Source organism: Malaclemys terrapin, chromosome 21, assembly GCF_027887155.1.
Source record: "Malaclemys terrapin pileata isolate rMalTer1 chromosome 21, rMalTer1.hap1, whole genome shotgun sequence".
Classification (NCBI taxonomy): Eukaryota; Metazoa; Chordata; order Testudines; family Emydidae; genus Malaclemys; species Malaclemys terrapin.
In genome coordinates this window covers 16,655,111-16,668,746 of record NC_071525.1, presented here as the reverse complement: position 1 = coordinate 16,668,746, position 13,636 = coordinate 16,655,111, and the positions used below count along the sequence as shown (strand labels likewise).

Here is a 13,636-nt window from a genome sequence, read left to right as displayed (position 1 = left end):
GAATAGAAAATTCCTAGAGTGTAAAAATCAATGTTAAAAGGTGTTTAGGGCAAGTTACAGCTTCTAACATCACTCTAGTTAAAGCAGAGCTTGTCAGCGAGGAAGATTATTTACCAGATAAGCGTGTGAATGTTGTAATCCTCTCTGAGTTTACTGTGAGTGTGCCTTTAGCCAGAATCCACCTTGAACGGAATGGTGTGACAAAGTGGGGAGTTCCCCTCGTTATGTTGTATGTGACGGTTATTGTTGAGCCGATGTGAGTTTTACTGTTTTGCATGACTACTGTGTGTGCCTCAGTTTCCCTGTGTGCTGCACCAATACCTCAGTGGTGGGAATAGGGGTGTGTGACTGGCTGAGACCTCTGGGGCAGGTGATGCTGCTCCAGTTGCCTGCACATACGCTATGACCTGTGCCCTTCCTAACCTGAGACCAGGAGGGGGGATGCAACCAGGTGACGACCAGGTGACTCTTTGCCTGAGACAAAGAAAAGGAGGAGGAGCAACGGGGGGGGGGGGGGTATCTGAGGTTGGGTCGCTCGAAGCTGGAAGTCTGCTTGGGGGACTGGAAGATGGGGATGGGGATCCAGGGCTTCTGACCCAGGACTCCCCAAGATGGATTTGGCTGAAAGTCACTGATTTCGGTGCTAACAAGCTCTGTTCTACGCTATGTTCCTGTCGACTAATAAACCTGTTTTACCGGCTGGCTAAGAGTCACGTCTGACTGCGGAGTTGGGGTGCAGGGCCCTCTGGCTTCCCCAGGAGCCACACCCGGACAGACTCGCCGTGGGAAGCGCACGGTGTGGAAGGAGATGCTGAATGCTCCGAGGTCAGACCCAGGAAGGTGGAAGCTGTGGAAGCTTCTTGCCCTGGAGACAGTCTGCTCCGAGAGAGGAGGCTCCCCCAGAGTCCTGGCTGGCTTCGTAAGGAGTAATTCCAGAGCATCGCCTGGTGACTTTGTGGCAAATGGTATTAAACATGAAGTTATAGCTCACTGGTTCTCAAACTTTGGTGCTGGTGACCCCTTTCACACAGCCAGCCTCTGAGTGCGACCCCCCCTTATACATTAAAAACACCTTTTTATATATTTAACGCCATTATAAATGCTGGAGGCGAAGCGGGGTTTGGGGGTGGAGGCTGACAGCTCGCGACCCCCCATATCATAGCCTCGAGACCCCCTGAGGGGTCCTGACCCCCAGTTTGAGAACCCCTGTCATAGCTGGTGTAAGGACGTTATTGCCTACAGATCTTTGTATTGGGAATGATATTAAAGCTATGTTCCGTCTAGTTATGAATGGGAACTGGCTATGTTCTCTGTAACTACCAGGGAGATTTGTGAACGGGTGTGTGTCCCCGGCTCTAAGCACTTGTCTGTGTTTAACCAGGTTAAAGCCCTAACGGAGGAAGGAAAGGGTAGATTTTTGGTGGGTGATGAACTGTTGGCAAGTGACATTTGTGAAAATGAGCCTGACCAAAGTAGAAGTGTTTTGCTTAAAGTAACTCAGTACGAGGAGCCACTGTTTGTGGAAAACAAACCCCAAGGAAGAAGTGCTCCTAAGCGTGTTTGTGGTGCCCCGCAGACTGCCAGTGAGGGAAGCCGCAGAGGGAAAGAGCGAGCCTCCAACCCTTTAACCACGGAGGTTAGCAGCTTGCCAGAAAGGGGATTATGTGAAAGTCTTAATGGCCCAGAGATGATTCTGGGTGGAAGTGAAACTCCGAAGGCGTTTGTCGCGGCTGCACAGAGCAATGCTTCTGGAGAGCAGAGAGAAGATGGGATGTTGCTTACAGGGCCGGTGCTACCATTAAGGCGAACTAGGCGCTTGCCTAGGGCGCCAAGATTTGGGAGCGCCAAAAAGCGGTGCCCCCAATTTTTTTTTTACAGCGTTCCTCCCCGAGCGCGCGGTCGCCGCTCCACTTCTCCCGCCTCCCAGGCTTGCAGCGGCAATCAACTGTTTGGTGCCGCAAGCCTGGGAGGAGAATTAGAGCGGGGACGGCGTGCTCGGGGAGGAGGCGGAGCAGAGGTGAGCTGGGGTGGGGAGCTGCCGCGGAATGGGGGTGTGCAAGGTGGAAGTTTCACCTAGGGCGCGAAACTTCCTTGCACCGGCCCTGGTTGCTTAGAAAGATTCCTGAAGAGAAAAATCTTCATGGTCGTTTCTGCAAGCAAGTTTCTGACTGTGTGAGTCTTTCAGAGGCGTCTGACCTTGCGTTAGAAAGATCCAGTGGTGGGGGCGGGAGGCTAGAGAAGGTCTCAGATGGAGTGAAAACTGCTAGGGGAGTTGAACAGCCCTAGAACCAAGTGGCTGGGCTTGGCCAGCCTGTTAGCCCTGGGCCCCCCATCCCCCAGTGCCCCGCATGCCCCAGTGCCCCTCAATCCTGACTCGCACCCCCTGCTAGCCCAGCCCTGGGATCCCCATCCCCCAATGCCCCCCATGCCTCAGTGCCCTTCAGTCCCGACCCGCAGCCCCCTGCTAGCCCAGCCCTGGGCCCCCCATCCCCCAGTGCCCCCCATCCTCCAGTGCCCCTCAATCCTGACTCGCACCCCCTGCTAGCCCAGCCCTGGGATCCCCATCCCCCAATGCCCCCCATCCCCGGGGCCCCTCAGTCCCGACCCGCAGCCCCCTGCTAGCCCAGCCCTGGGCCCCCCATCCCCCAGCTCTGCCGGTGCCCCTCACTCCTGACCCGCAGCCCCCCCCTTGCCGTTGAGGTCACTGCTATTTGCGTATCACTGAGCAACTGGAGGTTCCAGAACCTGGCTCGGAACCGACACTCCAGGTCCTGGTCCCGGGTGTGAGCGGCTGAGCCATGGACCAGGGGGCGCTCTGCCTGCTGCTGAGTGTGCAGTGGTGGGGTCTATGGGGCGGGACCTATGGGCAGCGTCCCGCGTGGTACCAAGTGGGGATGGAGCCAGCCCCAGCGGAGACCCCTGTGCAATCCCAGCCACCCCTGGGGATCACAGCAGGGGCCCTGGGCTGGCCTGGGCTGGCCTATTGGCCCCTGGCCCTCACCCTGGTACTGGGTGCACTGACCATCAGAATCCTGCTCCCCCGGTGGGGCCACTCTCCAGAGACGGTAAGTCAGGTACCGAGTTTGTTAGTCTCTAAGGTGCCACAAGTACTCCTGTTCTTTTCGAGTTTAACTGGGTGAGCCCATGGGACTCCCCGCCACTGGATTGTTAGTAGGGTGTATCCTGTGGGATTCCCCACCACTGGATTGTTAGTGGAGTGTACCCTGTGGGATTCCCTGCCACTGGACTGTTAGTGAATGTACCCTGTGGGACTCCCCGCCACTGGATTGTTAGTAGGGTGTATTCTGTGGGATTCCCCACCACTGGATTGTTAGTGGAGTGTACCCTGTGGGATTCCCTGCCACTGGACTGTTAGTGAATGTACCCTGTGGGACTCCCCGCCACTGGATTGTTAGAGGAGTGTACCCTGTGGGATTCCCTGCCACTGGACTGTTAGTGGAGTGTACCCTGTGGGATTCCCTGCCACTGGACTGTTAGTGAATGTACCCTGTGGGACTCCCCGCCACTGGATTGTTAGTAGGGTGTATCCTGTGGGATTCCCCACCACTGGATTGTTAGTGGAGTGTACCCTGTGGGATTCCCTGCCACTGGACTGTTAGTGAATGTACCCTGTGGGACTCCCCGCCACTGGATTGTTAGAGGAGTGTACCCTGTGGGATTCCCTGCCACTGGACTGTTAGTGAATGTACCCTGTGGGACTCCCCGCCACTGGATTGGTAGGGGAGTGTACCCTGTGGGACTCCCTGCCATTTGATTATTAGTGGCGGTCTTCTCTGTGGGACTCCCTGCCACTGGATTATTAGTAGGATTAACCTACAAGACTCCCTGCCAGTGGTCTGATAGTACTAGGTTAACCTGTGGGGCTTCCTGTCACTGGCCTCCTGTAGGGGTTCTCCTGCTGGACTCCCTGCCACCTGGTGTCAGCATTCTGACAAGGGCAGCAGGGTCCAACTTGAGGCTGGGAGTAGCAGCGGAGTCATAGGCAGGTTCCAGGCTGGGTCGATCCCAAGGGTCAGAGTTCGAGTCAGGTTTTAGGGTCTGGGTCAGGAAACAAGGTCAAAACCAGTTCAGGAGGAGGGATGGTGGTGGTGGCTACAGCAGACCCACACTGTTCCCTTCACCCTTTCTGGAACCCCCCTTGGGTTTATATAGGACGGGGAGCCAATCAGGAGCCACAAAGCTGCTGCCTGTCAGACCCCTTGAGGCGGGACTTCCCATGGTCTGTGTCTGTAACAGGTCATGGGCAGTGGAGCACGACCTGGTTACAGCTGCCATTGGGTGGCAGCATGGAGGTGCATGGAGACCTGCCGGGCCTTAAACTTGGTCATTAGTGGGGTTAACCTGTGGAACTCCCTGCCAGTCAGTTATTAGAGGGTTAATCTGTGGGACTCCCTGCCATTAGAGGGTTTCTCCTACACCACTGCCTACCACTTGGTAATTAGTGGGGTTAACCTGTGGGACTACCTGGCAGATGGTTAGTGGTGTCATTAACCTGTGAAACTCCCTGCCACTAGGCTATTAGTATGGCTAAATGGAAGTCCTGGCTGGGGGATATATTTAGGGACACTCTGCAACTTGCTTATAAAAGGAATTCACACAGGGAATTCCTTGTTGCAAGCCAGGAGTACATGCCCTTGGCCTGTTGAGAAGTGGGGGAGTTTAGTGCCCATGGGGAGGGGGAATGGTGTGACAGTGGTGCCACAATAATACAAACTTCCTGCTACACCTCTACCCCGATATAACGCGACCCGATATAACACAAATTCGGATATAACGCGGTAAAGCAGCGGCTCCGGGCGGGCGGGGCTGCGCACTCCGGCGGATCAAAGCAAGTTCGATATAACATGATTTCACCTATAACGCAGTAAGATTTTTTGGCTCCCGAGGACAGCGTTATATCGGTGTAGAAGTGTATTAGTTTATTACTGGGGTTAGCCCGTGGGACTACCCACCACATGATAGTACTGGGATTGGACAGGGCTCAGCCTGTTTGCTAGTGGGGTTAAGCTGTCCATCTGCCCTCCACATAGAGTCCCAGGGATCGGGAGGCTGCAGGGCTAATCCACAGCCCCCTTCCCCCGGTTTTTGTCTCCTCCCCAGCCCCAGGTCACACCCAGGGCAGATGGACATGGACACGGCCCCCCGGGCTGTGGTGATGCTGCGCTGGTTGATGTGCTGCACCTTCTGGACGCCGTGATGGAGAAGTTGGGGAGGAGGCTACAGTGCCAGGAGGGGTGGCAACCTGCCCAGTGTTGACAAGAACCCCTGAGCCAGCCAGGACCACGAGCTGGGCGCTGGCTGGATGGGACCCCCCTTCTGGACTGACTGCAATAAAGAGCTTTGGGAGGTGGAGCCCTGTCCCTGAGTCCTTGTAGTTGGGGAGGGGGGATTCACCCTCATGCTCCAGGACCCACCTCAGGGGTCAGGAAGAAAATGTTGAATTCCCCTCACCCCCAGCATTGAGGATTGTGACACTTCAGGGCGGCAGGGAGGGGAGGCTGCTAACTGGGCTAGATCCTCTGAGCCTCCCGAGCCAGCCAGTTCCCCACCCTGGGACCAGATCGGAACTGGATTTAAAGACATAGCACATTGTTTTCTAACCCACAACCTGGGTTTTCCATCCCTCTGGGACTCTAATTTATTAACATTAAAGAAACGGAACGGAAAAAGTTACAAATAACTCCACACATGCCAACACTGTTCCACAGCAAAGAGGCTCAAAATTGTCCCTTTACATCGTCAAACCTGGCTCTTCCACACATGGCCAAATGACACCCAGCGGGTGTGTTACTGAGGTCAACCTGTAGAACTACCTGCTGCAGGGTAACAACGGCATGGGCCTGTTGAAAAAGCCCTTTGCCAGGTTGTCAGCTGGGTTTACCTGTGGAATTCCCTGCCACAGGATGTTGCACATGGTATGGTGAACCAGCAGGACTCCCTGCTTTAGGATGGTAGCAGAGTTAAACTGACGTACCCAAAGATATTATGTCAGGGATTTAATTCCTGAGACAGGCAATCAAGGGGTAACCTGTGGAACTCCCTGCCAAAGGATGTATGACTGGGATTGACCCACAGAAAACTCCCAAAAGCAGGCTGATGGTCTGAGAGACTTCCTGCCACATGGTCTTGGGAGTCTAAACTTGGGAAGTTCCTGCTACATGATATTTGACTGGTCTGTAAACCTTGGACAGACCATTGGGCAGGCAAATAGGCAGGATAACCTGCTGAATTCCCTGCCACAGGATAGCAGGCTGCATTTTAGCCTGTGGAAAACTCGCTGAGGAGGCAACTAGGACTTAGCCAGTGGAACTCCCTGCCACATGATGTGGCTCGGGTTTAACTTACGTAAAAAACCCTGAGGTAGGTCATTAGGGGGAGGGACGGCCTTCGGGACTCCCCACCGCGTTCCTGGCAGCCCTGACCTTTGGAACTGCCCATCACTGGAGAAAGGGGGCGTGAGAATTAAAGTGGTGCTGCCCCTACAGCCCCATGGGGGAAGAAGGCCCCTAGCATGACGGACCCAAGGCCATGGGGAAGCGCTGGGGGTTCAGTGCCCCCCAGGTGCTCCCCCAGTGTGTCTGGGGAGCTGTGCAGGCTGAGCAGGGCATTAGCGGCCTCCTGGGTTACCACCCGGCCATACTCCGGTTCCACGGCTGACAGGAGGAGCTGGGTTCCGGGCGAGCTCTCCCCGGGGCTGCAGGCCGGCTCCTCATATGGCAGCTCCAGTAAGGCACTGACCGCATTGTATTCTGCCTGCGAGAGCCATTTCATGCCCCTGGGAGGCAGGAAGGGGGGCAGCGGGCAGGGAGGAGGAGAGGCCTCACGGACCGACATGATGGGGTCTGGGGTGCTGAGACGGAGACTCTGACAGACCTGGAGGGAACAGACAAGAGGGAGGTTATTTACCTGGGTGAGGGGGGAAGTTACCTGCAGAACTCCCTGCCACATGATATTGTGGGGAGGGTTAACTACCGACACCCTTGAGGCACTCTAGCAGAAGCTATTAGTAGGGTTAACCTGTGGAACTCCCTGCCACATTACTAGTAATGGAATTTAGCCCATGGGAGCCACTTGAACAGTCTACTATTGCGGTTAAGCTGCAGAAGTGCCTGACCTGTGGAACTCATTGCAGCAGGGGACATCCCAGCCACCTGCAGTTATTGGGATTTAACCCTGAGTAACCCCTGGGGCAGGATAATATATAGGGTTAACCTGCAGAACTGCCTGCCACATGATATTATGGGGTCTTAAGACATCCAAGCCACCGTTTTTGGCCAACGCTAGGGAGCAGGGACCCACCTGCTGTGCCCTGCCGCCCCCCGGGGACACCGTACCTGCTGGGAGGGTTGGGAAAGGTAGTTGTAGACCCGGTGCCCTGGGGGCATCAGGGGATCTGTGTAGAAGAATTCACTGGAACTAATGGGAAGCAGGAGACCTGGAGCAGAGAGAGGGGGAAGGTGAGATCGTGGGCGGGGGGGAGGGTAGATCCCTGCCCTTCCCCATAGGGCCCAGGGCTGAACCAGCCACAGAAAGGGAGATTCCCCTCCCCCCACATACCCCACTTGGCCGCCTACCTGATCCAGTGGCTGGGCCCCCCTGCAGGCCAGAGCCCTGGGGCCGGTCCCCGTGGGGCACTGGATGGGTCCCTGGTGCGGAGCAAGACAAAGCCGCGTAGTAGGGGTAGAAGGAGGGATGGGAGAGCGTCCGGGTGGAGAGCGAGTGACCCTGCAGAGGGGAGAGCAGAGAGCTCAGGACAAATAGCGCCCCCAGCTCTGCCAATGCCCCTCACTCCCGACCCGCAGCCCGGGCTAGCACAGCCTTGGGTTCCCCCCAGCTTTGCCAATGCCCCTCACTCCCAACCCAGAGCCCCTGCTGTTCCAGTCCTGGGCTCCCCCCCAGCTCTGCCGGTGCCCCTCACTCCCGACCCGCAGCCCGGGCTCGAACAGCCCTGGGCTCCCCCCAGCTTTGCCAACGCCCCTCACTCCCAACCCAGAGCCCCTGCTGTTCCAGTCCTGGGCTCCCCCCCAGCTCTGCCGGTGCCCCTCACTCCCGACCCGCAGCCCGGGGCTAGCACAGCTCTGGGCTCCCCCCCCAGCTCTGCCGGTGCCCCTCACTCCCGACCCGCAGCCCGGGGCTAGCACAGCCCTGGGCTCCCCCCAGCCCTGCCGGTGCCCCTCACTCCCGACCCGCAGCCCGGGGCTAGCACAGCTCTGGGCTCCCCCCAGCTTTGCCAACGCCCCTCACTCCCAACCCAGAGCCCCTGCTGTCCCAAACCTAGGCTCCCCCCCAGCTCTGCCGGTGCCCCTCACTCCTGACCCGCAGCCCGGGGCTAGCACAGCCCTGGGCTCCCAGCTCTGCCGGTGCCCCTCACTCCCGACCCGCAGCCCCTGCTGGGCCCAGGAGGCTGCAGAGCTCTGTTTCTGACTCTCCCTTAGTCACAGATCTCCTGTTACCGTCCCAGGCTCCCAGGGGCTCTCGTAGGCAGCCGGGTTCGCAGACGCTGTCGGGTTTGGTGCCAGCCCAGCTGGGTGAGGCCCGAGATCGGTGCCTGTCGGCTCACGGTTCAGCCCAGCTCCAGAAAGGTGCCCTTGAAATAGGGGGGATTCCCCATGAGCGCCGGTGGAAGCTCAGGAACCTGATAAATACCCGTTGGTACAGATCACTTCCCTGGCCTGGCAGTTCTAGCCCAGCGCTGGGATGCGGCTGCCTCTGGGGTGGAGGCCAGCAACCGTTTATACAGGGGTCTCTCACCTAACCCTGGAGTCAATGATGGGTCTGCGGGGAGAGCCCCCCACCCTACTGCATAGCTCCCTCTACTGCTGCACTGGGGCCAGCACTGACTGCGAGGGGAGAGCGCCCCCTACCGAGCCCCCCACCCTGCTCCCCGCAGCACCATGACCACTACTGAGGCCCCCACCCCGCAGCACCATGACCCCTACTGTGCCCCCCACTCCACTCCCCACAGCACCGTGACCATTACTTAGCCCCCCACCCCGCTCCCCCCAGCACAGACTGGATGAAACGAGCCCCACATGCCTGGTATCTATCAACCCCAACACCCCCTGCTGCCAGCCTACCTGCCCAGCAGGGGAGCGAGCCCTGGCTCGGGGCAGGGTCGTGGGGCCAGGGCCTGCACGGGGAGAAGAGCTGCCGGCGACATGGCCGAGGCCTCGTAGACTTGTTACACGGATGGAGGAGGCTGTGACCCACCCTGGGCTCCTCCTGCAGCCTGTGGGTGGGAGAAGAGACCTGCTCAGCTTGATGGACCATCTGTCCCACCCACCCCCCAGCTCCCATCCCACTGCCCCCAGCTCCCTCATCCCACTGCCCCCCAGCCCCATTCCACTGCCCCCCAGTCCTCCACCCATCTCCTCCAGACCCAGCTCTCACCAGCCCCTGTCCTCTGCCCAGTCCGACCCCAAGGCCTCTTCCTCCTCCGACTCGCCGCTCTCGCCGTCCTCATCCCACAGGCCGTGCCGGGGGTCGAGCTCCTCAAACAGCATCCTGCGCCCGCGGGACGAGACCCCCACACTCCTGAGTCCTGGCAGCGCCTCCAGAGGCCTCGCTCCGCCCAGCCCCCAGCCGGCTCTGCAAGGGGGAAACGGCTGAACAAGGCCCAGTAGCGGGGATGGCGTGGGGCAGAGCCAGGGAATGCAACCCTGCTCAGCCGATTCCCCACTCCTGACCCACAGTCCCCTACTTGTCCGGCCCTGGCCCCAACCCCCCAGCTCTGCCAATGCCCCTCACTCCCAACCCGTAGCCTCTGCTAGCCCAGCCCTGCCCCCCAGTCCTGACCCACAGCCCCCTGCAGCCCAGGCCTGGATTTGCCCAGTGTCTAAAGGGCCGGCTCAGCTCTCCCACTGTGGGGTGCTGATCTCTTTCCCGTCCAGCTCACACTCCCTAGGCCCCAGTCTGGAGACCCCCGAGGCTCTGGGGCTGGATCTGCAGCGACCCTCAAACAGGCCGGGAAGCTTCACGGGTTTCCAGCCCCCACCCCCTTTGCAAACAGCCAGCACCTGGCTGCAGCCCCTCACCGGTGGGTCCTGTGGCCCCTGGACTGGGACCTGGCTGAGTTGGGGCAGAGCCTACGGCCAGCGGGAGCTGCTCTGGGGCTGGCTGCAGACAGAGCAGAGGGGCCATGAACCCTCTGGACAATGGCAGGGCCCAGCCCCTCCCGCCTGTCCAGCCCCATGGGGTGTGGATCACAGCCCAGTTGACACCTGGTTAGCACCATTGGGCGGCTCCTTCCCCTGGGCTAAAGGGCCTTGGGTGGGGCCCTCCAGCAGCAGGGCTGAACGCCACTGGAAAGCTTCCCAACTTGGGCCACAATGTCTCAGCCCCACCCCCGTCCGGCTCCCCCAATCTAGAGACACCCCCAGCTCTGCTGGTGCCCCTCAATCCCGACCCACAGCCCCTGCTAGCCCAGCCCTGGGTTGCCCCCACCCCCAGCTCTGCTGGTGCCCCTCAATCCCAACCCGCAGCCCCCACTGCTCCAGTCAGCCGCTCTGGCTTCTGGGCTTCTGAGATGGTGGGGCCCTCAGGATCAGCACCACTTCATTCACCCAGCTGATCAATTCCCAACTTCAGCCACAAGTCTCAGCCCTGCCCCGCCCCCATCCCCAGTGGGGCCAACACCCTACCCACCAGCCCCCCACAAACAGCCCCCGTCGATGCCAACCCCCCACAAACTCCCAGGCAGGCCAACCCCCAACCACACAGACCCCCCCCATCCAGGCCAACCCCCCCAACAGACCTCGGCCCATGCCAACACCCTACCCCCACCCCCCACAAACAGCCCCCTGTCCATGCCAACTCCCCACAGACCCCCCCGCCCATGCCAACACCCTACCCCCACCCCCCACAAACAGCCCCCTGTCCATGCCAACCCCCCACAGACCCTCCGCCCATGTCAACACCCTACTCACCAACCCCCCACAAACAGCCTCCTGTCCAGATCCCCAGCCAGGCCAACCCCCGCCCCACAGACCCCCCCCCGCCCATGTCAACCACCCCCAACCCCTCCAACAGACCATGGCCCATGCCAACACCCTGCCCACCAACACACAGACCCCACCACCCATATCAAACTCCTCACCCTCCCACAAACACCCCCCCGTCCAAGCCAACCCCCCCCCACAGAACCCGGCCCATGCCAACACCCTAACCACTAACACACAGACCCCCAGCCTGCATCAACACCCCCACCTCTCACACAAACCCACCCCACCCGTGTCAACCCCCCCCCCCCCCACCACCACACAGACCCAACTACATGGAAGAGTTGGGGGGGGGAAGGTTGTATTTCCTGGCACCCAGGTTTGAGTCCAGCTCTGCCACCCCAGCCTCTGGGCCCTTGGCAGGGACCCCAGGGCTGGACCAGGATTCCTCCCCCGCCGCACCATCCCCTCAGCTGGGCTGCTCCGCCTGCCCCACCCAGCCCGCTGCCCCCCAGCCCTGTGCCCCACAGACAGGGGGGTCTGCTGGGGCCCCACAGGCTGAGGGGCTGGGCAGAGGATGCAGGAGTAGGGCAGAGGCTGGCATGGGGGGAGCAGGGACATGTTTTGAAGGGGGCAGGTGTGGGGGTTTGGGGGGTCAGAGCTGAAACCCCAAAACTCCCCAGCATTCCCCAGCCCAGCTCTGACCCCCCCCCCTCCTTTGCACCCCACACTCCTGTGCTGCACTGAGTTCCCCGTCCCTATGGAGCAGCTGTGGGGCAGGAAGCCCCCTCCCCACAGGTGGGGGAAACTGGGGGGGGGCAGGGGAGTTCTGGGCTCTGTCCCCTGGAGGGGGAGCACTGGGAAAGGGTAACCCCAGAGCCCCCCTTGTTCTGGAGGAGCAGCTGGGGAGATAGCAGGGGGGGTCATGAGAGGGGTCAGGTCCCAGACAGTGTCACTCACCTTCCCCCCCAGGAGTGTCACTGTGGGGGAGGGGCCCAGCCCCCTGGGCTCTGCTCTGGGGTCACTGCCAGCCAGGGGTCCAGGAGACAGCCAGTCTGGGCAGAGCTTCACTCACCAGGCCGGACCCTGCAAAACATGGACCCCCCACAGTGCTCCCCCCAATCTCCTCTAGCCCCCCACTGCTCTGACCCCCCAAATCTCCTCCAGCCCCCCACTGCTCTGACCCCCCAAATCTCCAGCCCCCCACTGCTCTGAGCCCCCCTCCTCTGCCCCCCACCCCTCCAGCCTCACACTGCTCTGAGCCCCCAAATCTCCTCCAGCCCCCCACTGCTCTGACCCCCCCACGTCCCCTCCATGCCCCCACTCATCTGATCTCCCACATGTCCCCACCTCTTTGTTGCTCCACCCCCAGGTGAGCTGGGAGGGTCCGCGCGGTGGGTGCGGGGGGGCTGGGCCGTGAGCAGGGCGTGTCCCAGCTGGAGGCAGGCAGGGGAAGGAGGCTGGAAGCGCAGAGGCCGGGCCCCAGATCGGGCGGGGGGGGGGGGAGAGGAGGCAGCAGGGGGCTCAGAGGGGGGCGGGGTCCGTCCGCTGCCAGGGAATGGGCCAAGCTGAACGAGGAACCTCGGGGAGGAAACAGCCTGAAAAAACTCCACTGAGGGGTTGAGCTGCCCCATTGATCCCAGGGGAGAGCTGACCCCCGGCCCACTCTGCCACAGCGCTGGGGTGTCTGGTCTCTGCACCGTGTGTCTGTGCCGTGCCCCGAGCGTGTCTGGTCTGTACTGTATGTCTGTGCTATGAACCCAGCGTCTCTGGTGTCTGCACGGTGTGTCTGTACTGTGCCCCGAGCATGTCTGGTCTCTGCCCCATGTGTCTGTGCCGTGCACCGAGCGTGTCTGGTCTCTGCACCGTGTATTTGTGCCATGTCCTGAGTGTGTCTGTGTATTTGTGCCGTGCCCCAAGTGTGTCTGGTCTCTGCACGGTGTGTCTGTGCCATGTCCCGAGCATGTCTGGTCTCTGCCCGTGTGTTTGTGCCGTGCATCAACCATGTCTGGTCTCTGCACCGTGTGTCTGTGCCGTGCCCCAAGCATATCTGGTCTCTGCCCCTGTGTCTGTGCCATGCATCAACCATGTCTGGTCTCTGCACCGTGTGTCTGTGCCGTGCCCCAAGCATATCTGGTCTCTGCCCCTGTGTCTGTGCCATGCATCAACCATGTCTGGTCTCTGCCCCGTGTGTCTGTGCCATGCATCAACTATGTCTGGACTCTGCACCGTGTGTCTGTGCCGTGCCCCGAGCATGTCTGGTCTCTGCACCGTGTGTCTGTGCCGTGCCCCGAGCATGTCTGGTCTCTGCCCCATGTGTCTGTGCCATGCATCAACTATGTCTGGTCTCTGCACCGTGTGTCTGTGCCGTGCCCCGAGCATGTCTGGTCTCTGCCCCGTGTGTCTGTGCCATGCATCAACCATGTCTGGTCACTGCACCACGTGTCTCTGCTGTGCCCTGAGTGTGTCTGGTGTCTTCACTATGTCTGTGCCATGCACTGAGCACGTCTGGTCTGTACTGTATGTCCATGCCGTGCCCTGAGTGTGTCTGGTTTCTCCACTGTGTATTTGCGCCATGCCCTGAGCATGTCTGTTCTGCACTCTGTGTCTATGCCATGCCCCGAGCGTGTCTGGTCTCTGCACTGTGTCTGTGGCATGGATCAAGCATGTCTGCTCTG

General features: G+C 60.1%; 1 protein-coding gene across 2 annotated transcripts; it reads right to left on the bottom strand.

Annotated features, from left to right (window-relative positions):
- Positions 1–5,716: 5,716 nt before the first annotated feature.
- Positions 5,717–12,006, bottom strand: SAP25 (Sin3A associated protein 25). Of its 2 annotated transcripts, XM_054011328.1 has the most exons (7): positions 11,919–12,006; positions 9,412–9,525; positions 9,099–9,250; positions 8,475–8,608; positions 7,596–7,746; positions 7,356–7,456; positions 5,717–6,894 (listed from the first exon to the last, which is right to left on the bottom strand). In XM_054011328.1, the coding sequence occupies exons 2-7, from the start codon at positions 9,522–9,524 to the stop codon at positions 6,484–6,486; spliced, it is 1,062 nt and encodes a 353-aa protein (XP_053867303.1). In that variant the 5' UTR covers position 9,525; positions 11,919–12,006; the 3' UTR covers positions 5,717–6,483. The 2 variants fall into 2 exon arrangements, with proteins under 2 accessions (XP_053867303.1, XP_053867302.1); XM_054011327.1 differs by lacking the exon at positions 11,919–12,006 and having other exon boundaries at positions 9,412–9,597.
- Positions 12,007–13,636: the final 1,630 nt, after the last annotated feature.

What these genes read in the sequence shown, in the direction of transcription:
- SAP25 (XM_054011328.1), bottom strand. Translation starts at nt 9,524, where the DNA reads ATGCTGTTTGAGGAGCTCGACCCCCGGCACGGCCTGTGGGATGAGGAC. An exon ending in TGGGCAGAGGACAGGGGCTG is followed by an intron (nt 9,251 to 9,411) that starts GTGAGAGCTGGG and finishes TCCCACCCACAG; the next exon opens with GCTGCAGGAGGAGCCCAGGG. An exon ending in GCCCCTGGGAGCCTGGGACG is followed by an intron (nt 7,747 to 8,474) that starts GTAACAGGAGAT and finishes TCCCCTCTGCAG; the next exon opens with GGTCACTCGCTCTCCACCCG.